At 44.2% G+C, this 25,793-nt stretch overlaps 2 protein-coding genes across 3 annotated transcripts in view; one reads left to right on the top strand and one right to left on the bottom strand.

Moving 5' to 3' along the window:
- The first annotated feature begins 12,669 nt into the window (after positions 1 to 12,669).
- On the top strand, positions 12,670 to 14,184 carry LOC112824601 (casein kinase I). Its single transcript, XM_025872567.2, has one exon. It carries the CDS (start codon positions 12,760 to 12,762, stop codon positions 13,420 to 13,422), a length of 663 nt encoding a protein of 220 aa, XP_025728352.1. The 5' UTR covers positions 12,670 to 12,759; the 3' UTR covers positions 13,423 to 14,184.
- A 3,797-nt stretch (positions 14,185 to 17,981) lies between these two features.
- MAN1A2 (mannosidase alpha class 1A member 2) overlaps positions 17,982 to 25,793 on the bottom strand; it is a 198,909-nt gene continuing 191,097 nt past the window's right edge. For both annotated transcript variants that reach the window (XM_025872529.2, XM_025872528.2), the window contains exon 13: positions 17,982 to 23,871. In XM_025872529.2, the coding sequence (XP_025728314.1) occupies positions 23,739 to 23,871 (133 nt within the window). In that variant the 3' untranslated portion in view covers positions 17,982 to 23,738. The remainder of the gene's footprint in view (positions 23,872 to 25,793) is intronic.

A 25,793-nucleotide genomic window follows, 5' to 3' on the forward strand; every position in this document is an offset into this window, starting at 1 on the left:
TATATAATGACCACAGGAATAGTCTAGCAGCTTGAGGTGCTGACAAATTTTTCTTCCTGCATTATAATGCCAGACTTTAAACATCGACCTCTAAGGCTCTTCGTAATAAAAGTTACATGAATAGGTAAACTTTAACAATAAAATTTCTGATTTAGTCGTGTGTTTCAGGTGGTGCGTTTTGGCTTCGGCCAAACACCGATCGATGTTAGCTTGGCTATTTTGCAAGCATCATCTCCTCAGGTGGTAAATTTTTAAAAACCTTGCTTATCTGAAAATGTCCTTATTTGAGCCTCATGCTTGACAGTTTGGCCAAATGTAAAATTCCAAGTTGGACATCGCTTTCCCACAGAATACCCTGGAAAGCAATGATCCATATGTTCTCTCTTCCAGGGTGACGTTCAGGGAATCCAAACCCATTCCTGATCCTTTTAATATGACTTGTGTACTCTGCCTCTCTTTAGAAGCTCTCCAGGTTTTTTTGTTTGTTTACAATGTTCAGAAATGTCACAGTTTCAGAGAGGTACAAACCCCCTTACAAAAAGCAGCAGCAAGACGAGTGGGAGGGGTGGTTGGAAACAGAGGCTGGAGTCAGCCTCGTTCTCTTCCACTGACTCGCTCTTGTCACCCAAACAAGTTCGCACCTGCCGGCAGAGAGAGAAACCGGCCCGCGCCACGCAGCCCAGCTTCCTTGCGCTCACGGGGGAGTGATCTCCGGCAAGCCACGTCAGCTTCTGGGTCGCTGTCTCCTCATCGGTAAAAGGAAATGTGAAAATAATACCCGCCCAGCCTACCGAAATAACAGGATCTCCTATTATTTTCAGGTGAGGTGTGAAGAACTTGGGAGAGCAGGGACTTGGAATCAGCCAAGCTTGGTTCATGTGGGAGGAATTTTTATGGCAGTAACAGTGGAACGGGTGGTTTTTGAATACTGTGTGTGTGTGTGTCTCTCAGTCCCTAGTGTTCTTTTAGTTTCTGAGTGAGCACAGCCTCCAATGACGATTGCCAAGGGGTAGGTTTTCAACGGGGTGACTGGACAGCCCCCTCCCTTGATGGCAGGATTGGAAAGCCCGGACTGCCTGGGGCATTAATTTCGTCACTTGTAAGTAAAATAAGCTCAGTGTCTCTCAGTTCCAGAGGCCTTGATGTGGAGCTCAGAATTCTGGCCTGGTTTTGGCACAAGCGTTAACGCTTCCCGGGTTGAGATCAGAGGCCCGTGGCTGTCATTTGGACTGGAAGGGCAGGGCCATTGCTGGCCTTCTGTCGGGACGACAGAGAGGACTTTTCCATCTCCCCAGCCGGCCCCTCCTGTCCCCGGTCACTGCCACAGCCCCAGCTCAGGCCCACAGTGTGGTGAAGCTTCCTGCCCCCGCCCTGGGTGCGCCCTCCGCGCTGGGCAACCTCACCTTCCCAGAGCTCTGGTCTGGCCCACCACTCTCTCAGGGTAAACCCCTCCCTGGGGGCGCCTAACTTATGCCATAACCTTTAGTTGCGCCTTGCGTCCATAGCCCATCCCTGTTTTAGTTGAACCTGACCATCCCTGTCGTTCCTCATTCCGGCCTTTAAAAAAAAAAAAAATTAACCAAGTTGTTGCCTTTATTACATATTTTTCTGTCTTGCCACAATTGGAATGTTCGTGTGCTATTTCTATGCTTCTAATGGTTCCCTCCAAAGTTTACTGTACATATTTAACCGAAAGTCTTACGGCTGAGTGTGACCTTCCTCCTCATCACATTTCTCCCTCTCTGAACTCTCCCAGTGCTGTTCAGAGTATTTAATTCCAGGGAAAAACATATTTATAGTGACACTTACTTGCTTAGTGTTTTTTCTTGCATATCACACCGTCCTGTTGGCATCATTTTCTTCCTTGAAGTTTATTCTTTAGAATAGTTCTCTTGGTGGTAAATGCTCTCAATTTTTTTTAAATTTTTTATTGTTATGTTAATCACCATACATTACATCATTAGTTCTGGATGTAGTGTTCCATGATTCATTGTTTGTGTATAACACCCAGTGCTCCATTCAATATGTGCCCTCTTTAATACCCATCACCAGGCTAACCCATCCCCCCACCCCCCTCCCCTCTAGAACCCTCAGTTTGTTTCTCAGAGTCCATCATCTCTCATGGTTCATCTCCCCCTCCGACTTACTCCCCTTCATTCTTCCTCTCCTGTTATCTTCTTCTTTTTCTTTTTTCTTAAAATATGTTGCGTTATTTGTTGCAGAAGTACAGATCTGTGATTCAACAGTCTTGCACAATTCACAGCGCTCACCGTAGCACATACCCTCCCCAATGTCTATCACCCAGCCACCCCATCCCTCCCACCCCCCACCACTCCAGCAACCCTCAGTTTGTTTCCTGAGATTAAGAATTCCTCATATCAGTGAGGTCATAGGATACATGTCTTTCTCTGATTGACTTATTCCACTCAGCATAACACCCTCCAGTTCCATCCACGTCGTTGCAAATGGCAAGATCTCATTCCTTTTGATGGCTGCATAATATTCCATTGTGTATATATACCACCTCTTCTTTATCCATCCATCCGTCGATGGACATCTTGGCTCTTTCCACAGTTTGGCTATTGTGGACAATGCTCTCAATTTTGCATCCTGTGGATACTTGGCCTTTATTCTGGAACAGCCCTCCCCCCTTTTATTTAAAGATTTTATTTATTTATTTGACAGAGAGAGAGAGAGAGAGACAGCAAGAGAGTGAGCACAAGCCAAGGGAGGAGAGGCGGTGGGAGAAGCAGAAGCAGACCCCCCGCCGAGCAGGGAGCCCGATGTGGGGCTCATCCCAGGACCCTGGGATCTTGACCTGAGCTGAAGGCAGATGCCCAACCAACTGAGCCACCCAGGCGCCCCTGGATCAGCCCTTTGGCAGAGGGCACAGGTCTAGGTGGACAGCTCTTTTCGCTTGACCCAGTATAGTCAGTCTCCTCGCTTCCATTGTTCTGCTGAGAAGTTGGCTTCCTTCCAACCGCCCTCTTCAAGGGATCTGTATTTTCTCTCTAGTGACTCTCAAGGTCTTCTCTCTGTCTTTGATGTCTTGCCATTTCAAAACCGTGTGTCTAGGCATGGATTTGTTTTTAATTTATCCTGCTTCCCATATGTTGCGAGTCCTGGATCTGTGGGTTCATCGGTGTTTTGCATCATTTCTGGGATCTCCTCAATATTGACCACCTCTGCTCCATTTTATCTTTGTTCTCCTTCCAGAACTCCAGTCGGGCGTGATAGGCCTCATTCTATCCTTGATGCTTTTAACTTCTCTTTCGTTTTCTCCATATTCTTATATTTCTTTGAGGCGCTCTGAATAAATTCTCTTTCAATGTGTCATCTCATCTTCTGTTTACTTTAGTGAATGTGATTTTCATTGCAGTGGTTACACTTTTTATTTCTAGAATTTCCATGTCTTTGTTATTCAGATCTGCCTGTCATTTTTGTGCCCCTTCTATAGTAAACTTCTCTTTATAACTGCATCCTTGCTGGGGATGAGACAGGAGGAAGGGTCAAAGAATTTCCATTCACAATGGGAAATTAGAAATCCTCAGAACAAAACAACGGCATAATCACCACATTTTAAAACTTGTGCAACGCAGCATATGTGATGTTTGGAAACTTTTCTACCCGAAACACTTGCCTCAGAAAAGAAGGAAAGCTGAAAATTAATTAGGTGAGACTCTCCTCCACGAAATTAGCAGGACAGAAACCCCGAAGAAAATAGAAGGAGGTGAATAAAGATAAGGGTGGAAATTAATGCAATAGGAAACAAAGAAAAAGGGAATGAACAAAGCCCAAAGTTCGTTCTTCTGGAAGCATAATCTATACTCACTGTCTTACACCAATAATTTGGTTTTTACCTCATTATGCTACTGATATTATTGCTCCAGCAAAGGAGGTTCTAAGAATTTCCTATAGGCCAAATCTGAAAGAACTCTTGGTAGTTCTCATCTACTTGGCCTTCTGCGTGGCCACGGTGTTTCTGACTAGTCCCTAAAGTTCAGATCCAACTGCCTGCTCAATGTCTCCACTCAGGTACATCTAAACAGGCACTTGGAATTTGGTATGCCCAAACCTGAGCCCCTGAAATCCCCGCCCCGAGCCTTACTCCTCTTGCTATTTCCCTATATCGGAAAGGTCAACTCTGTTTTTTGTTCCTCAAACTGAAAATACTCCATAAGTCCCTCTCGCTTCCCTCCTTGACCTTTTACGGCCACAATAATCTCTTCAACACACATGTCAGATGAACTGAGTCCCTGTTCAAATTCTCCTGTGGCCTCCCATCACCCTTAGAATACAATCCAAACTCCTCACCTGGCCCCTGCTTGCCTCTCCACCCACCATTCCCCTCATTCACAAAGCTCCTGCCACCTGGTCATCAATCACGTTCCTACCCCAGGGCCTTTGTACTTGCTGGTTCCCTTTGCCAGGAATACTCTTCCCCCCAGAGCTCCCAGGCTCACTCTGCCACTTCATTCCGGTCTCTGCCCAAGTGTCTCCACCTCGGAGAGAGCTTCTGTAATGCTGTACTTGAAATGGAATACACAGTCCTTCCCTGTGTGCACTGAGCTATGTGTCCCCTGCACCTTATTTTAATTTGTAACACTCACCATCGCCGACATGGCAGTATGTCTGTCCCTTCATTGGCTGGTGTCTTTGGCCCATCCCCACCTAGAGGAATGCATACAAAAGCCTGGGACTTGATCTGTGCTGCTCACCACCGTACTCGCAAGGCTAGCACAGTGCCTAGGACATCTTGGAGCTCAATAAATATTTGCTGAATGTGTGCATGAATGATTAAGGGAGGGAGTAAATAGACTGGGGTAGGACAGAGAGACAGAAGGGGGTGCAGAGTTGTGGCGGGGGAAGGGTTGTTTTTACTCTCTAATGCCTTCTTCAAAAACCTTCCTGATTCCCAGCCGTGGGATCTTACCCTCACTGTCCACAGCATGTCATGTCTTTTTACAGTATTTAGTCCACCTTGCAATCTGGATGTGTTTAGACTGGGATCTTCTTGAGAACGGGGACTGACCTCACTCACCTCCGCACCCCTGGCGCCCAGCCCCATACGTGCCATATAACAGATGCTCGCTCAGTGCTTGTTGAGTTGAACGACACCCATCCTAGCTACACTAACTCTACTTAAAACTGTCTTTCGTCTAATTGTTAGCCAAGTCATCTGCACCAAAACAAGCCAGATCTAAAATTTACTGACAAAAAGACCAGATGGGATAAAGCCCTTTCCAGGGTGATTTTCCTGATTCAGATCATCCTGAGAGCAGAGTAGAAATGACAATATAGTGATAGGTCCTTGAGGCCAGGGGCTAAATATAACAATCTTTGTAAACCCTCCACTAACTCAGCACTAATGATTACACAATGTGCTTTCTAAATAAACAAAGTTTGCATGAATGAATTTGACAAAACCTTCCTCCCTTCCTCTCTCTCTCTGTTTTCTTTTCTTTTTTTTTTTGTTTCCTATTCGCAAATTGTCTCCAATGACAGTCTTCAGGACCCCTTCTAGCTAGATTTAAAAAAAAAAAAAAAAATTCTAGCTCCTTTTTAAGTGGAGGCTGTTGGTTCTTAAGCCCAAGGTGTGAGCTAAGGGAAGCTTCACTCGCCCTGTGGCTAAGGGGTGCTGGGTGGCTCTGCCCTTTGCATCTTCTGCTCTCCTGATGTTGCTGGGAACCAGATCATCTCTCCTGGCATCTCCTGGCTCCTGGAGGGGCCACAGAGACACCAGACTCCCTAACTTACTTTGCAGCAGACGGTGCTGGCTGGTGAGCACCTGCCACGGGCCCTTGAGGGTGCTGGTGGTGGACCTCTCCAGACACTCTCCCTGGGACCCCACAACCCAGGGGAGCTGAGCTCATCTTGACCTGCACTGGGCTGCCAGGGAATGGGGGTGGAGGAAGAAGGAAAAGACTAGAGCAAGGGAGGAGTAACCTGTGCCTATAAATCACAGGTGTTTGCCAAGTGGAAAAATACCCAACCCTCTGAATGTTTCATTTTACGTTTCTTAGAAACATTTCCTCAGAGGAGTAAAATGAAACCATCCCCTCAGGAGCCAGGTGTGACCTGCTTCCCTTCATCCAGCAGGCACAGTGCGGCCTGCCCCGGGTACCTGGTCGGAAGGGCGCCAGGACATGCATGCACGGGGCAAACTGCACGCCCTTGCATTGCACTGGCGCCCTTTTCGAGGGAATATCCTTGGCATGCCTGGGAGGCCTCTAGCACTCTTCTGTCCTCTGCTCGTTCCAGAGCTCTTTGGGGACTGCATGGTGCTCAGCGTGGCTTCTGTGAGGAGCCTAGTCTGCTGCTGCTTCCTCTGGGCCCCAAGGGAGGAGGCTGGCCGGGTGTCTGAGCTCTTGGGTGGGTAGCCCAGAGCTGCAGCAGGACTCCCGTCGTCCTGGCCACACGCTTGGACCAGGATGGGGAAGAAGGGCTGCCCCCCCCCCGCCCCCCGCCCAGCTCTGAAGGAAACAGCAGGATGCCTGTAACCTTCCCAGTGGGCACTGGCTCTGGGGGCAGGTTGGCTTCATGCTGTGAGCTAAGGGGGCCGGACCCGGGCCCATAGGCAGGCTCCGTCAGCCATGGTCAAGGTGGTCCTGTCTAGCGGTTAGCAGGATGCACTCCCATCTCAAAGGACTGTGGGGAAGCTACTTAGGCTCTCAGAGCCTCAGTGCCTCATCGGAACACGGGAGTGACCCTAGTACCTACCTCATGCTTTGTTATGAAGATTACATAAAATGATGCCTGTGATGTGATTATTGGGGTGCCTGCCATTTCAGAAGGCCTCGGGATACAAGGGTGTAATTGTCAAGCTGAATAACAGGAGCCTGAGTTACAGAGGGATGTCTAGTCTCCACAGGATGTATGCAGCCACCCTGGCCCGTGGAAACTACGGCAGCCTGGGAGTCAAGTGGCGGGTCCTTGAGTAAAGCCCGGACGCCTCGGCCTAGCCTTGAGATGCCGTGTGGGACAAGCAACTTGATCTTCACGACCACCCTATTAGAGGTGTATTATCATCCCATTTTTCACATGAGAAGATGGATCCTTCGGGATGGTAGATCCGTGGCTCATGGTCACACGGTGTCCTGGGATTTGAACCTCGAGGGTTTGACTTTATAATTTATCTGTCTTTTCTGTTGTTGCTGTTTGCCAGCACCCAGATGGCCTTCCAAGTTTTAGGGAATCCTTGAGACATGAGTCTCCGTGGGCAAAGGCTCCTTCTCCCTGCCAGCCAGAGTGAGCAACTGGACCGCCCGCCACTATTTAGCCCAAACACAAACTTCAAACCTCACATGGGGTTGCGCAGCAAGGGGCCACTAAGAACGAGTCGCGGTGGTCCCACGGTGCGGGGTGTGTCTGCCAGGGGGTTCCTGCCCGGGGGTTTCGGTGGCCCTGCTTCCTGACTCTCTGGTTCCCACCCATTGTCCTCGCCTGACCTCCAGCTTTCTGCAGGTGGTCTGAGTCCCCGTGTAGCCTTGTCATAAAGCCCTTTGACTTAAGTGGCCAGAGTGGGTTTCTGCTCCTTGCATGGAAGAACACTGACCAGACACAGGCCCAAAGCCACGTCAGGTGGCTCTTCGAGGACATCTGTCTACCTTGATGAGGAAAAGAAGTGGGGGCTGCGATGGGCCCTCCATGCAGGGCAGGGGTTTGGTCGGCTGCCTTGGACCTCATCCTTTCTGGCTTGCAATGCCCTTCACTAAGTGCAGGAGTGGAGGCGGTCCCGCTGGCCCCCGTACCCCGAGCTTCCCTATAGTAAGGAGACGTGGGATTCCGGTGGAGGGGGGGTTAGGCGCCAGGCCAGGACACCCACCCCCACCGTGAACAGCCCCCTTTACCCATATAGAACTCACACTCTTCTGCACGCACAGTACCCACTTCCCTCCCTCCTGTCCCCCATCCCCCACGCACACACTGCCTGTGTCCATCCTGGGCTCCTCTGGCCCAGGTTATTTCCCTCCCCTGTCTGCCCACTGAGCAGCCGCAGTTTTCCCTTGCTCTCGGGCTCTCCCAGCGCCTCCCGGGGACCCCAGCACGTGCCTCCACGCGTCTCAGTGGCTCTGTGCGCACCACCGGCCAAAGTTCTGCCCCCCCCCCCCGCCACCCAGACTCTCCTGAACTCCAGGCTCGCACTGCCCACTGTTTATGTTCCCCATGCACTTCCAGGTCCAGCAGGAACTGTGTGTGCGCAAGAGCAAAGGCCTCAGTGCGCCCCTCTCAAATCTTTGTCTTTCCCATTCAGTAAGTGGTAACCCCATCCTGCCGGGTGCTTGGGTCACACACCTGGGCACCGACCCTGAGTTCTCTCTTCCGTTCATGGTCACCAACCAGTGAACAAGTCAGGTTGGCTTTAGCTTCAGAAGACTGACCAAATCACTGCCCTCACTACCGGTCTTGAGTCACCATCGTTCCTCATCTGGATTATTTCGGCAGACTCTTCACTGCCCCCCACCAACGGGTTCTCTGCGCAGACCCTTCAAAACCACAGAGCCATCCCATCTCCCTCGCTCAGTCACCCAGGTGACTGTGAGTCATCGCAGGTCTCAAGTGTCGGGCCAGGTACCTGTCGGGTCGGCCCCCAGCTCGCTGCCACAGGGCAATGCGCTGACCGCCCAGCAGCCCCTCCTCCAAGGCCTGGTGGCTGGAAAAGGCACTCTCCTCCTTGCCTCCGTGTCTTCAATATGACCTTCCCTTTTCCTAGGTTGCCCTTCCCTGTTTGCTGCAGCCGGACTCCTACCACATCCAACGAGCTTCTCATTTCTCCAGCTTCAGTCTAACCCTTCTCTCTGTGAGCTCAGACCTCCTCCTTGCTTAGCAAAACTCACTTCCCCCGCTTTGCAGACGGGGCAGGGGGGGCTCCCTCACAGTCAGGGCTCATTATCTCATTGGGTCGCTGTCCTAGCCTCCTGTGCCTGCCCGCGGCAGTGCTCTCTTCCCAGCTCCGGTGGCATTTGGGACACACCTTTGCTAGAAAGCATGCTTTTCGGCTTGCGGGTCCACCCTCTTCTAGCCCAGCGGATCCACACCTGTCAAGAGTTGGTGCCGAATCTCCAGCACCAGGCACAGTTCTTGGCACATAGATGCTCAAGAAATGTTTCAGGAAAAAATAATTCCGAAAGGACTTAAGCGGAGTAATATAAATAAGAAACACGGTGAGCAATTATCATTTGATTCATAAAATGTCATTACATATACCAATCAGCAACGTGTCCCCATGTGAGCTAAAATCGTTTGTAGCGTTCGAATTAGAATTTGTCTAGGTCTCTCTTCTGATTGGAGGTATTTTTCATCTTCTAATAACTCGTAGCTATTAGTTCAAAGCCTTTAAAGGAAGGGAGAGGTCATATTTGGAGAGGAATGTTAAAGTATTTTTCAGGCGACGTCTGTCTTCTGCTCGGCTAACATTCCGTGGGGGACTTGGTATCGGTGGCGCACGAGCTCCGGGGCAGGCGGGACCGCTAGAGGTCCCAGCGAGTGCTTAGTCTCACTTTGCCCCACAGCCCGGAGCTGGGGCATCCTCTGTTAGCCAACGTTAGGGTGTACTGAAAAAACATGAGCAAGAGGTTTCCCTGCAGCTCTAGCCTCCCACGCTTCAACCAGCTGAAGAGCGAACGAACAAGAAAGTAAATTGAGACGACCGCCCTCTAGTGGCGTGCATTTCCGGCTTCCTACCGCTGAACTGTTTCAAAACACCCTGCCCACGCTCATTCATCTTGGAGTCATCCAAAGTTTTGATGAGTATTTTCGAAAGATATTTCCAGGGGAGTCCCTTAATCACTTCCTAAATACATTCTTTTTTTTGTGTCTCCTTGCGGATGTCTGAACCCAGGCTTTCAGAAGGGAGAGCCACTGCCGGGACCCTCGGTGGGTGGGGGGGAGGGGGAGGGGGCGGTGGTCCCTGTGGACCTACCCTGCGCCATGAGCGGTGCAGTTTCGGGGCCTGAAAAGGACTGCAGGAGAGGATGGTTTTATGGGTCTCTGTGAAGTGGGTGTCTTTTCTCAAGTTCGAGGCTAGTCTTCCCACCTTTGGAAATCATATCCCCTGGCTTCTTCAGCTATCTTTGCCTTATCAGATAGCTCCTTTCCCCCTTATCTTCAAACTCACTTCAGTTCCAATGTCAGCGACCTGAAGAATCGCTCTTGACTATCCTCCCTCCTCCAAGCCCATCCTCCTAAGCTTGATTATGTACTCCTCCTACTATAGAGAACACACAATGCTTTCCTCTATTAGAGCATTTGTCACAATATTAAGCAGGCCAAGTCCCTCCCTAGATGAGGGTGGAGATTCTATTTTGATTTATGTATCTTTGAAGCTTTTTAGAGCTCTGGAAACAGTGGGTAGAAGTTCGATAAATGTGTGTGGAATATAATAACCATACTAATTATCTTATGCATCACATTCACATTTTCTAGTCCAGCTTCCTTCTGCTCCCTTCCAGCTCCATCTGGGCAGCAGTTCTAGCAGGAACAGGAGAAGCTGGGAGGGGACGACTTGATCTGGAGAGGTGTGCAGAAAACATGCCCTTGGGCATTGTTAGGGACAGAAGCCACCTCAGTGGCAAATGAATAGGAAAGGTGAACAGGGCTAGTCTGAGGTTTCGGTTCTGGTTGGGACAAGCCACAGGTTGGCACATTGGCCAGAAATGTCCCAGGGAGATAGATCCGGGGAATGACACAGCCATACTAGAGCTTGCCACGCATCCCTGGTGGGCTGGAAGGCTGCGCACAAAAACAGGGCAGTGCACACATTCAGGGGAAACCAGAGGGAGCCCTGGACATTCATACACATTCCTAGCTGACTGTGAGGCCTTGCATACAGGCAAAACATACACAGGAGGGCCCAGGGTAAAAAGCTAGGGAAGACTTGTCAACTGCCTGAACATTGAAATGTGTTCCCCAACCTACACACAGATCCAGTGGCAAAGGGTGGAAGCCCTTACTGGCTAAAGGTATTTGAGTACAACTTTTGTTGTACAAATTACTGACTGATCTCCAAGCTATGCTGACACAGGGTTGGCTCCAGGAAGCCAGATCTAAAAATACAAACAAGATTTAGGGGCACCTGGGGGGCTCAGTCGGTGAAGTGTCTGCCTTCCACTCAGGTCATGGTCCTGGGATGGAGCCCTGGTCGTCGGGTTCCCTGCTCCGCGGGGAGTCTGCTTCTCCTTCTCCCTCTCAAATAAATAAAAAATCTTTTAAAAAATAATAAAAAATAAAAATATAAACAAGATTTAAAAATACAAAACTGAGCAGAAACATCAGTGGCCAGGAAAGACAAATCTTCACACAATTAGTCCAAGGAAATCACTAAACAAATAAAAAACAGCTGTAGCAACAACCACCTCCTCTTTGGGTGGAGAACAGATCAGAATCCAGAGTTGCTACGAAAATAAATTACCTAAAATGTCCATTTTTGTCTCTCTCTCTTTTGTTTTTTTAGGATTTTATTTATTTGAAAGAGAGAGAGAGAGAGAGAGAGAGAGGAGAGAGGTAGGGGGGAGGAGCAGAGCAGGAGGGACAAGCCAACCTCAGGCTGAATGCAGAGCCTGATGCGGGGATCGATCCCACCACCCTGAGATCAGGACCTGAGCTGAAATCAAGAGTTGGATGCTTAACTGACTGAGCCACGCAGGCGCTCCTAAAATGTCCATTTTTCAATAAAAAATTATAAGATATGCAAACAAGAGTAAACTATTATCAGGGAGTCAATAAATACTACCACTGCCGGTGACCGCCCCCCCATACCAGCAGCACCGCTTCTCCCCCACAGTTAGGACAACCAAACACGTCTTCCGACATTGCCAAAGGTCTCCTGGGGGACGCAGGGCAAAACTGCCCTGAGCTGAGAACCACTGACCTAAAGCAATAGTAATCAACATAATGTGGTACTGACACAAGGCAAGACAATCAAAGATCAATGGAACAATATTAAGAATCCGGTAGTAAAATCTCACATTTATGATACATTAATATTTCACAAAGGTGTCAAAGCAATTTAATAGGGAAAGAGTAGTCTTTTCAATAAATGGTACTAGCATAATTACTCACATGCAACAATGACTTTAGACCCTTACCATACATACATGAGAAATTAACCCAAAATGGATCCTAGACCTCAATGTCAGAGCTAAAATTACAAAACTTTTACAAGAAAACATAAGTCTAAAGTTTCTGTAACCTTGGATTAGGCAAGAAAAGGACAATCCAAAGAAGAAAATATTGATAAACTGCCCATTATCAAAATAAAAATATTTTGTATTTCAAAGTACACCATTAAAAAACGAAAAGACTAAACCACAATGTTAAAGAAAATAAATCCAGGGTGTTGGCTGGAGCCGGAGTAACAAGATGGCGGCGTCGGCGGAGGGACCGGGGTCCCTCCGGGCGGGAGCCGGCGGCAGCGGTGGCAGCGGTGTCGCCGCCCTAAACCACCGCGCCCCTTTTCCAGCCCGCGACGTCGCCGTGAAAGCGACCCAGCGGCGGCCGCCCCAAAAACGAGTGGCCCAGCCTCGTAACCGAGAGAACCCACTCACAAACTGCGGCCTGGCGAAAAGAAGCCTAATCGAGCGGCGGTGAGCCGGCTCCCCTCGGCCGATTCTGGGCCCCGTGACGCCTTGAAAGAGCCAACGTTTTCCGTGTCCTGCCGCTCTCCTCCGCTGCCTCGCTCCGCGGACGAGCCCCTGAGGCCTCCGTCCTCCCCTCAGAGGTGTCGGGGCTTGGCCCCAGCCTCCATCTTCATCTCTGAGGATGGCGAGCAGCAGCGGCTCCAAGGCCGAATTCATCGTCGGAGGGAAATATAAACTGGTACGGAAGATCGGGTCTGGCTCCTTCGGGGACATTTATTTGGCGATCAACATTACCAGCGGCGAGGAAGTGGCAGTGAAGCTAGAATCTCAGAAGGCCAGGCATCCCCAGTTGCTGTCCGAGAGCAAACTCTCTAAGATTCTTCAAGGTGGGGTGGGCATCCCCCACATACGGTGGTATGGTCAGGAAAAACACTACAATGTGCTAGTCATGCACCTTCTTGGACCCAGCCTTGAAGACCTCCTCAATTTCTGTTCAAGCAGGTTCACAATGAAAACCGTACTTATGTTAGCTGACCAGACGATCAGTAGAATTGAGTATGTGCGTACAAAGAATTTTATACACAGAGACATTAAGCCAGATAACTTCCTAATGGGTATTGGGCGTCACTGTAATAAGTCATTCCTTATTGATTTTGGTTTGGCCAAAAAGTACAGAGACAACAGGACAAGGCAACACATACCATACAGAGAAGATAAAAATCTCACTGGCACTGCTCGATACGCTAGCATCAATGCACATCTTGGGATCGAACAGAGTCGCCGAGATGACATGGAAAAAGCAGAGCAGATGATCGGAGCAGCATTTGTTTCTCCCCAAATCTAGAAATTTTATGTACACTAGCCAGTGAACAACCATTTACTTAGTGTAAAGAACTTAATTTCAGTATAAACTGGCTCCGGGCAGCATTGGTGATGCCGTGTCCCGAGTTGTAGCCGCTGTAATTGTGAATATTAACTGAGATAGTGAAACATGGTGTCCAGTTTTCTATTGCACTTTTTTCAAGTGGAAAAGTTAACTAAATGGTTGACACACACAAATTGGTGGAGAAATTGCGCATATGCCAATTTTTTTGTTAAAATCTTTTATTTTGAACTATACTGCTTTGAGATCTCATTTCAGAAGAACGGCATGAACAGTCTTCAGCCACAGTTGTGATGGTTGTAAATGCTCACAATTGTGCATTCTTAGGGTTTATCCATCCCTGGGGTTTGCAAGCTGTTCACTTACAACATTCTTAAAATGGTTGGCTTCTTGTTTGCAAGCCAGCTGATACGGTAGCAAACAAAGATTCCAGTGTTTGAGCACACGAAAGACTCTGCCTGCTTACCTGTGCTAGAAATAACAGCATCTAAAGTGAAGACTTAAGAAAAACTTAGTGACTACTAGATTATCCTTAGGACTCTGCATTAACTCTATAATGTTCCTGGTATTAAAAAAACATATTTGTCACAGAAATTTAGTTAACATCTTACAACTGAACATGTATGTATGTTGCTTAGATAAATGTAATCACTATAAACATCTATATGATCTGGGATTTTGTTTTTATTTTGAAATGGGAGCTTTTTTGTTTACAAGTTCATTAAAAACTAAAAAGCGTTTCTGTAAAAAAAAGAAAAGAAAATAGAGAATATATAAAGAGCTCTTACAGCTCAATAAGACAAACAATCCTATTTTTTAAATGGGCAAAATATTTGAACAGACATTTTACAAAAGATAGAGGAATGGCTAATAGCATAGATATTCAATCACTAGTCACTAGGGAAATGCAAATTAAAACTACACTGGGATACAATTCACACCCACTAAAACGGCTATTAAAAATGAGAGAGAATAGCAAGTGTTGATGGGGTTGTGGAGAAGCTGGTACTCTCACCCTTGTGCAGAGCTGGTGGGAATGTAAAAACAGTTTGGAAGACAATATAGTAGTTCCTTAAAGAGTTATACATAACTTTACCATATTACCCAGCAATTCCACTCCTAAGTATGTAACCAAGAGAAATAAAAACAGGGGCGCCTGGGTGGCTCAGTCATTAAGCGTCTGCCTTCAGCTCAGGTCATGGTCCCAGGGTCCTGGGATCGAGCCCCACATCGGGCTCCTTGCTCAGCGGGAAGCCTGCTTTTCCCTCTCCCACTCCCCCCGCTGTGTTCCTTCTCCCGCTGTGTCTCTGTCAAATAAATAAAATCTTAAAAAAAAAAAGAAATGAAAACATATGTGCACACAAAGACTTGTCTGCAAACGTTCATAACAGCATTATTCACAATATCCAAAAAGTGGAGACAATCCAAATGTTCATCAGTTGGTGAGTGGATAAACAAACTATGATATATCCATACAATGAAGTATTTCCAGCAACAAAAAGGAACATTCCTGATACTTGCTACAGCATAAAGCTTGAAAATGTTACGCTAGGTTAAAGAAGCCAGAGGCAAAAGACCACATGTGAATGATGCCGTGTGTATGTGTCCAGAAAAGGCAAATCTATAAGTAGATTAGTGGTTGTCGGAAACCAGGATAGGAACGAAGATCGACTGCAAGTGGGGCATGCTGTTGCAGAGTGTTGTATGCCCTGTAAGCTCACTCAGCATCCACTAGTTCCCACTTGCAGTGGGAAAGCCTGATGTAAATCACACCTCAAGAAAGCTGTTATTTTTTTAAGCAAGCAAATATCAAGAAATTAGTTCTTATAACCTTACCCCACAAAGATAAGGGCCACTTTTAATCTACATTTTTTGCTGTTTTAGCAAAAAAAAAAAAATGATTTCTATAGTTTTTAAACTGCTTGGTTAAAGGGGCACCTGGGTGGCTCAGTCGTTAAGCGTCTGCCTTCGGCTCAGGTCATGGTCCCAGGGTCCTGGGATGGAGCCCTGCATTGGGCTCCCTGCTCAGTGGGGAGTCTGCTTCTCCCTCGCCCACTCCCCCTGCTTGTGGTCCCTCTCTTGCTGTGTCTCTCTCTGTCAACATAAATAAAATCTTAAAAAAAAAAAAACCTGCTTGGTTAAAATAAATAAGCTGCTTGGTTCATATATATTATGAGCATATTTGTCGTTAAATTTTTTGTAACAAAACTGCACGTCTTATTTCATAGAATCATGAATGACAAAACTGGAAAACCATCTTAAAGATTATCTAATACCTTCATTTTACCCCTCTTTTGATTTTAATTTCCTTATGTATAAGGAGGTAGAACTAGATGGTTTTCTTGGCCCTTTTCTGACCTAACTGCCCTTCCCCCCTTTTTCTTTTTTTCTTTAAGTAGGCTCCATGCCCTGCAGGGAGTACGATGCTACAATGCGAGGCTTGAACTCATGACCCTGAGATCAAGACCTGAGCTGAGATCAAGAGTCAGACGCTTAACCGACAGAGCCACCCAGGCACCCATGCCCTTCCCCTCTTTACTAAAAAATTTTTCTATTCCTTTAGAAATGATTACTCTGATCTGCCAATAAAAATAATTAGAAACAGTGATAGAACTTGTGAACTCATTTCAGGCCAGGTACATGGATTCTTCTTCTCAAATGAAAATTCTCCTGAAAATCCTTTATTATTCTCTTTTTACCAACAAGAAAATGGTGATTCTCTTGGGGTTAAGAAATTGAGATTTTTTTTTTTTTTTTTTTTTTTTTTGGAGGGGAAAGGGAGAACAAGTTTAATGGTTACAGAGATGCGTTGGAAGTGATGAGTAAGTTTTAGAAATAGTGACGATGCTTACAGAACATCATTAAGGTAACTATTAATGCCAAGGCACTGTACCCTTAACACTGATTAAATAGCACATTTTAAATTTATCACAGAATTTTAAAAAATTCTTAGGTCAGCCAATGAGGTGCAGTTTCATCTTACACATTATGCCAATTCCATCTCAGTAAAGCTTTTAAAAAAAAGCATATGGGTTCCACGCTTCTTTAAAAACAGCTTTACTGAGATAGAATTGGCAAAGGGGGTGCAAACTTAAGCTGCATATGATTTGATATATGGTATATATTGTGCAATGATCAGCACAATAAACTTGGTTAACATACCCATCCTCTTGCATACTTTTTGTGTGTGATGAGAACGTTAAAACCTACTTTCGCAGCAAGTTTCAAGTACGGAATACAAACCTATCATCTGTACATTACATCCCCAGAATTTATTCACCTTATAGAGGTTTGTGCCCTGTGGCATTTCCATGCGCCCACCCTCCAGGAATCACCCATCTGTGATGTTTCTGTGATGAACCCATTCTCTTAACGTGAGTGCTATTTGCATGTTGACAATCTTTTGTAACCCAATAAAATAATGATGGAAATTGCAGGTATCTGGCAGACAGAGGCCCAGATTTTATCAAATCGGAGTCACCCAGAGATCCTTGTTCTTTTATCTGGTCCTGTTTTTGTTGTTCTTGAAAACGCAAGTCCGCAATGAATTTTGATATGCCCACGAGGTAAATTTCCTTGTTTAAAATTTTGATCAAGTTGAAATCCACTGTGCCGGGAAGGATGAGACCCTGGTTGTAAATTAGCTGTTGCTTCAGGTTTTACCACTACCTTATTTGATGCCACATGCGCTCAAGGTTTTAAAAACCCTGTCTTTACAGTATTGATAGATTAAACCACTTATCTATAGTCTAGCTGATCCGATTCCTCAGGCCCCCAAAGCCCGTCTTTGCTCAAGAATCAGGTCAGACTTTAATGTGACAGAATGAGATCCAGTGACTAAGGCAGGATTTAAGCTCGATGACCTGCGGTTGGACTGGGTCTTAGAGGTACCAGGCACAGTAACACTGTAAGATTGTCACATAGGGTCTATAGCTAGTTTTCTCAAAATCAGATGGGATAAAAATTACCCTTTACAGGGGTGCCTGGGTGGCTCAGTTGGTTGAGCGTCTGACTCTTGATTTCGGTTCAGATCATGATCTCAGGATCCTGAGATCGAGCCCCGCGCTGGGCTCCTGAGTGTACACTCAGAGGGGAGTCTGCTTGAGATTCTTTCTTTCCTTCGGCCCCTCCCCTCCACATGCGCTCTCTCTCCAAAATAAAGAAATCTTTAAAAAAAATCAATAAACCGGGGGCGCCTGGGTGGCTCAGATGGTTAAGCGTCTGCCTTCGGCTCAGGTCATGATCCTGGAGTCCCGGGATTGAGTCCCGCGTCAGGCTCCCTCCTCCTTGGGAGCCTGCTTCTCCCTCTGCCTCTCTCTCTCATGAATAAATAAATAAAATCTTTAAAAAAAAAATCAATAAACCGGTAAGTGTAAACATCAGCTGAATCAAAAGAAATACTCTCTGAAGGTAGGAGACTGAAGACTACCAGTTATAAAAAAAAAGCCAAAGTTGTCATGTAAGTAGGAAGATTGAACTCTGTTGCCATCAGTGGGTACAAATGAAGGATAAACAAAGACTTTCACTTAAGGAACATCTTTATTTGATCTTTAATATACAATATTACCTTTAATTTATAAAAATTACATATGGAGGACATGACTGGAAATCAGTTCAAGAGCGGCCAGTGGGTACCCACCTAGGAGGTTATACTTACCCCACTTACTAGTTTGGGGAAAAGTTTTATCAGTGAATTTGAGACCAGTGAGATTGAGGAATGGCATTTCAATTTCCTCAATCTAGTAATCAAATCAATCAAATCTAGTAATTAAAACGGGGGATACCTCATTTAATTAAGCCAACAAAAACTCATTTGTTTTCTAAGAAATAATTTTTCTCAAGAGCGAGCTGAACTTATCTCCACAGAGTGTCCTGGTAAGCAATTTGCCATAGAATTCTGTAGCATTCAATAGCAGCAAAATGTTTGCGATTAAAATCTTGTGCATATTAACACGTATAGATGTGGGTTTCTGTGTCTGTGTGCTCACACTTACATCCACACCAAACTGAAGCTCTCTGCATATGGGGGACGTAGAGAGGCAGCTCATTTACAGGGTTCCCCTCCTCTAGAATTTCCAAAAAGAATGAAATGCCTATTTGATACACCTCTTAGTGAAAAATCTCTCAGTCATGATGACTGGGTACACTGCAACGTATATACTAGTAATATGGTGTCGTGTAACTCTGAGTAATTTCACGAGTGCTGCTGGGCTCAAGCAAAGTTTAAAAGAGATTCGCTGTTCAACAGTGGAAATGTAAGGCTGACGTTGAGGGATGCTTTAATTTAAATATGATGCATATTGACATTCTGAAATAATGCGATGGACTTGTAAAGGATTTGAGGCAAGTTATGCAGTAAGAGAAAAGGGAACTCTCCTTTTGGATGTATCTTTTCTCTGCACTCCGATTTAGGCTGTTCTCGAGGTAACAGAGGCAGGACCGTTCTGCAGTCTGAAAAAGGAATAGTGGCTGCCAAATGGCAAATGAGGCACATAACCCATTTTCTGTTGCTTCAAATTTTTCAAGAGATTGGTTTTTGCAGCACGAAGGTTAGAGATTCTATTATATTCTCGTTGTAGGGATCTGAGAGTATTCAAGTGGAAGAGTTTTGCAGCTCCAGCAAGCCAGAGTCCTGGTCCAAAGATCAATGAACAGGCGGAACTTGGTGAGACTCAATATTTTGACACCACAGAGACCCTCCTTTTTATATGGGGAGTCTGGAATTGTGGCATTAAATGACAAGGCAAGGAAACTGGCTGAGAGAATACCCCCCAAACAACAAAAAATGCCACTTTCATGACAGTTGTATCAGATTGAAACCTGAAAAGACTCCAGAAGAGTAGATCTATTTTCAAGACAAAATATATAGCTTTAGGTTACACAAATCCATACAATCATACATACACACCATCTTTTTGCTTTGAAAATGAATTATGTAACTCAAACACAGAGAAAAGATGCTGATCAGAGATTACATAAGGGTCTTACAGAAATTAAACTTGGGATAAAAGGTTAACAACTACGACCCATGGGCCAAATCCAGCTCTCCATGTTCTTGTAAATAAAGTTTTGTTGGAACACAGCTACACCCCTTCATTTACATACCATCTATACCAGCTTTCATGTTCCAATGGCAGAACTGAGTAGTAGAGATAGGACACGTATGATGCACAGAGCCTAAAATATTTATTATCTGGCCCTTTACAGAAAAGCTTGCTGACCCATCAGAGATCAAAGAATGTTTCCATCATGATCTGAATGAGCTGAAGTAACAGAAAATCATCTTCACCTGTGTTCTTGAACCAGAAAAGTACATTAAAATATCTCCAGATCATATTTGGCTAACTCAACCATTCTGCTTACAATTTGTGTAGCCAAAACTAGTTAACAACTGTGTTTGTTAACTGTGTTAACAAACAGACAATATTAAAAATCTGTGAATAATTGTATTTATGTATATATCTATGTAGAGAACAGATAAGATATGAGCTAGCCAATTTGAAGGTAAGGAGACCTAAAGAGAAATAAGAACTCAAAATACGATCACTAGAAACTTGTTATTTGGAACCGAGAAATATTTTAGTATATTTTTCTTTATATTTAAACAGCATGGGACCATAAGCAGGACCCTTAGCAGAGCAAGAACAATTTACAACTGCAGATTTTACCCATGACTTACATGACAAAATTTTTTGAATATAAAATAACCAGCATTTCTATAAAACATTAATTTTTAATTAATTAAAGTGATATAGCAAAAGAATGTTTTTATTTCTAAAGCAAATATTTTAGTCAAAGTTGCATCAGAAGTCAAGTATTTCTTTGACATTTTCCAAGAGACTTTAGTTATTAACAATTATAGCTGTTAGTATTATATAGTAACACATTGCTTAAAATATATTATAAACCATTTCTTTTCCTCTTTAATTTAAATGAAATATAAAATTAAGGATCTTGTAACATAATTCATACTGGAAAACATTTAAAATGGTATGAATTACTCTTACACAGAAAATGCCACTGGAATCACAAATGTTCTAATGCTTGAGAGTGCATGCCTAGCACAATGCTCGCTTGGCACATATTAGGGACTCCACGTTTGTTCACTCATTCTCTCATTCACTCGTGCATTCATTCACAGAAATCCAGGCGGAAGGAGAAACTGCATAACGAGAATGGCAAGCACAATCTTTTATCAACAAATCTGTAGCTCAGACAAAGACTTTGGCAAAGAAGAGTGGAGATGAGAAGCCAATGGTCACAGTTCCAAACTGCTTGGTTAAGATCTACCAAGGGCAGCCCAAGGGTGCCTTAGCTAACGTCACAGATAATGAGGGTCAACATCCACAAAAGTAACACATTCCTCCAATATCCAGGCTTCACTCTTACATATAAACATCTGCTCAAAGACAGGTGTAAGTGGGTGTCAGACACAAAATAGCACGTACATGCAACCCACCAGAAAGCAAGAACCCTCTGACTGGGGTCTTATTTTTCTGCAGAGATGACTTTTTGGTTAGGGCCACATTCGCTTGGCTTTAACAACTTCAGACCGGTTTCAACAAAAAAGTGTGATTCTAAAATTCTAAAAGAGAAATGTAGAAGGTAGAGGGGTCTTCAACATCTCTATCTTTCTTTTCTTTTATGTACCAACTGATCTATCTACTCAGCACATTTGTGCCAAAGGCACAAAGTGAGGTGTCAGCTCTCTGATGAGGCACCTGGAAAGGAGCATCTCTAGGTTCTTTGCGAAGGTCTTATATGTGTGGTGAGTATTTTAACTTGAGTAATAGGTCTATAAAATGCAAAGAACGGTAAGGGACAGAAGAAAGTAAATACTCTTGGAAACTAAGTAAATATGGGATAAGGATTGATCCTAGAGGAAATAATTTTAAAAATCTGTAAAAACAAAACAAAACATGACAATGGCAAGTCATTTGTAGCTGACTTTAATTGCCTTTGGTATTCAGAGAAAAAAACAATGGAAGCATTGTGATAAGCACTAGTCTTCTTTCATCACAGGGAAGGGAGCGGGTGGTGAAGAAGACCCTTCCTCTGCCCCTCTCAGATTCTTTGCCTGAGAACTGGCCATGGTCGGGCACCTCTCTGCCTCCTCTTAAGCCCCAGTGAGCCCAGAGATAGAAACTGAGCACTTGTGGTTGGGGGCTCTGTCTTCTCCTTCCTTGAGAGGCTCCTGGGAGACCAAGAAGGCCCCTTTACTCTGCACTCCTCTGAACAAAGTGCGCGTGGGCTCACGGCCGGCTACCCAGTGGCTCTTTGCTACCTCAAGTTATTCACACTTTTTAGTGACTCATAAGTGGGCTTGCACTATTTTTAGGAGGAAGGCTAACATGTTTTTGAGAACAAAATACCCTTCCTTACTCAAGTTAGTCATCTATCCTTCTCATTTAAAAATTTTTATTTTTCAAGTAGTAAAAGATATTACAATTTCAAAATGTGTGCTAAAATTCAACTCTCTTAAAAACTTAAATAATGCACTGGCTCCACATTCTTATTTTCTAGGTATACTGAAAACACTGGGGATCATTTGCTAAATTGTGAGGATTGTCTGACTCTTGGTGGCATAAGATGATAACCCGTAGAAAATACTTAATTATATTAATTTATTAAATCTTTTCTCCAGTTTAAATCTACTACATGCTAAAAGGTTAAACAGAAAAGCTATCAAAGTAAGAAAATATGCCTTCAGAATCCAAGGTGGGCTTCTCCAAACACTGTTCATGAAATCTTTAAATTCAGAGTAAATATCAGACTAATTATACTGCTTCCAATTTTTACTGTCAATGGAAGCCGTTTGTATTAAATGTAAAGAAGAAAAAGTGTCTTGCACTGTGCCATGAATTTAAGGGACAGAAAATTTATAAGCATATTTATCTTACAATACAGTTCTTGATAAAATTTAAGTTCCCCCCAAATATAAAGAAATAGTAATTTCTTTAAAAATAAATATCACTGTAAAACCTATTGATGGTAAGAGAAACTCCCTTAGATATATCCCAAATTTAGTTAATATGATTAATTATACCACATTTTTTTTTGCTAAAAATTATTTTTGAAGCTGTTCTTTGGATTTCTATAAATATCCTTGCAGAAAATAAAAGCTGAATTTTATTTTTTACATAAAATATTTGTGAAAAGCTCACTCATCTGACGAGATAATAAAGGATCCCCTGTTCCCATTCCAGATAGAATGTTTAAGTTTCACTGTATTTTGTTTTTTGATTTAATAGGTTGTAAAAGAAATTTGGGTAAATTCAGAGCTGCATAATAGTATAGTGAATTTTGCCAAGCTACATAAAGTTGTAAGTTGAGGGATTTTACTAAATTTGTAACAAGGTTAAAGTGGATAAAATTCACTTGGTAGATTCGCTGGTTTGGGAAAAAAAAAATCTCCCAACAAAACCAAGGCTTTCTCTTAGAACAGGTTTCAAGGCGACAAACTGCAGCGTTTCCCCCACTTTTGGTCATGCTACCACACTAGACTGATCAACATGCACAAAATCCCAAACCCAGGCTCATAAGTAGTGGTTATGATAAATAGCAGTTTCAATGATTCCATATGGAGACAAAGACTTGAAGAGTATTCTTTGTGAGATCATGCCCCTAGAGAAAATTAAATTTAACCAAGAAATTTCAATGGAATACACTGGGATCTGAAATGGTTGCCAGTCTGGTCGTCCAATGGGGAACTAGAAACTGAGACAGGGACAGGTACTTGGGTTTCTTTTTCCAGTCTTCATTGCTCTTGATGCAGTTCCACTGTTCTTTTGTTTTAGTTCCTTCCATTATTAAAAATGGAGAAAAGTGGGAGAAACGATAAGTAAATATTTGATTTGAAAGCAGCTCTGCTTTGGAAGGAACACATATGTAATTGGTTCCAAAGGCCATCTCTCACTCCCACAAGGTGCTCCACATTCTTGGCTTATTCTTAGGCAGTCTAGACTCCAGATTCCAGGACTCTAAAAACAATATAGTAGTAACAGGCAAAATTTCCCATGTGACCATCTCTTTAAGAATCCAAGCATACCAGGTCTTTGTCTTATACATACCAGAATATATTTTGGTCAGGTATAAAATGGAATCATTTCAAAGTTGAGATATCTACAAGTTGAAAAGTCCTGTGGGGCATAGTCATGTTTCACCCTGCCATGGTGACTTATAAGGTCCAGGTTTCCCAAAGCCCCCTCTCCAGACTAATTTCTGTAGTAGTCCATGTAAACAAAACACAGGTGAGAATGGTCTTTCTGGAGCTGCTTTCATCGAACAGCAGGATTTCCTGAAAGTGTGGTGTTGGCTAAATGTAACACGGGCAGAGGATGAGCCTCTGTATTGAATACCCAGTGGTCTAAAGGTAAAAGGTCATCACTGGAGAACAGCAGATACAAATATCTGAAAATAAAAGGGAGAGAAATGAGCTTCAATTAGAATTCAACAAGATCAAGTGATCTAGTTACAGTAGCAGAGGAAACCAATAACCCACTCTGAACAGCTTTGATGAAAAACACATCACAGAATGAAACTCACTCACACGATCTAAATAAAACATAGTAACGTGTTCTAGAATAGTACAGTGCATAAGAAAATGCAGGGAGATGCACAACTAGACTTCTGATGTAAGACAGTTAACAAAGTCCACATACCTGTTGGAAGCACATAGGACAAGGTTGTAAAATGGCATAAAACAAACCACTTCATGATTTTTCACAGACATTCTTTTAAAAGTCACATATAAAATCAATCATCTATTTTGGCAGCTTACAGAGCTCAGAGTACAAGTAGGAATTGATTAATTCACATTTATTAACAGACACTGAAGGAAATAACTAGTATATTAACTGGACCTAGCAAGGACTTTTATATACTGATACTTGAGTAGTTTTTGCAGTTCTTCCAGCAGGTAATGCCAACTGTTTAATGAAGGTTTCAAACACACTATGGATTAATAGGAGGTCTAAGAATTTCATGACTGCTCTCCATAGGTAATAGCATTGTTTATATGAAGGCAAGGATTCCCAACCTCTCCATGGGCACTGCAAGCCACAGTGGTCCCTCACAAATCAACAGTGACAGGGTTGACACAAACAGTAACTGTGACCTATAATGTTGGGCATATTCCAATCTAAATTCTATGAAAGGAGTCTTCAAGGTGAGCATAAGAAAACCAACTCCAGAGAATCAGGAAATCTGGGTTCTATCTCTTCATTAGGATTTGGAGAAGAACTCCTTTACAGTGACTTTGCTGAAATTTCTTTATCTTAAAAATAGGCACATTAATATCTTTTCTGATTACCATTACAGTTCTTAGATGAGCAAGTAAAAACAGACAGCCCTGAGGTAAATGGGGACTGCCTGTTAACGTTATAACTGGTAAAGCTGGAATGGAAAGTAACAGGGCTTCCAACCCCACTCCCTGACCCCAGACCTTGAGACCTGCTTGACTTGAAATTTATCCACCACGTCATGGGCAGAGAAGTTGGAACTGAAAAAACAGACTTGGCTGGATGTAGCAAGAGACTGCTGGGTCTGCTTATTGTAGGGAGACCAGAAGCACAAGCTCTTGGGAGTTCTGGGCACAAACGTGTCCGGAAGCGCTATGTTCTGTGCAATCCCATGTCTCTTGGTTAAATGTGGGCTGATGGATCAGGCTTGCTCTAATTTCATCACTTCTTGAGAGATAAGTGAGTGAAGGAACAGTGAGAGAAAATTCAAGAGTTTCCCACAAAATGATTCCCTTCCATGGGGGATGCTATGGGAGTACCTGATGTAAACACAAACATTATAAAAATCAAGAAAATAATGAATGTGGAAGTTTTAGATAACAAAAAGGGACATCAGTTTTAGGTTTTTTAGGAATATTATTTTTAAACCATTTTTAAAAAGGATCCTAATCAAGGGTGCCTGGGTGGCTCAGTCAGTTGATCCTCGGACTCTTGGCTTCAGCTTGGGTTGTGATCTTGGGATCATGGGATCAAGCCCCACGTTGGGCTCTGTGCTCACCACAGTCTGCTTGTCCCTCTCCCTCTGCTCCTCCCCTCAACTCTCTAAAATAAAATAATAAAAGGAACCTAATTAAATACTACTATAGTGGGTTGAACAGTGTGTGCTCACCTCCCCCATTCACATCCATCTGGAGCCTCAGAATGTGACCTTATTTAGAGATAGGGTCTTTGGGGATGTCATCAGTCAGGATCTTGAGATGAATCATCCTGGATTTAGGGTAGGCCATGGATTTAGGGCCTGCCCTAAATCCAGTAATTTGTAATTTACAGGAGAAAGGAGAGGGAGATTTGGGCCCAGAGGCACACAGGGAG

Source organism: Callorhinus ursinus, unplaced genomic scaffold (genome assembly GCF_003265705.2).
Source record: "Callorhinus ursinus isolate GAN/ISIS: 27379988/994484 unplaced genomic scaffold, GSC_fseal_2.0 scaffold9, whole genome shotgun sequence".
Classification (NCBI taxonomy): domain Eukaryota; kingdom Metazoa; phylum Chordata; class Mammalia; order Carnivora; family Otariidae; genus Callorhinus; species Callorhinus ursinus.

Coding starts and splice junctions, on each gene's coding strand:
- LOC112824601 (XM_025872567.2), top strand. CDS start 12,760: ATGGCGAGCAGCAGCGGCTCCAAGGCCGAATTCATCGTCGGAGGGAAA.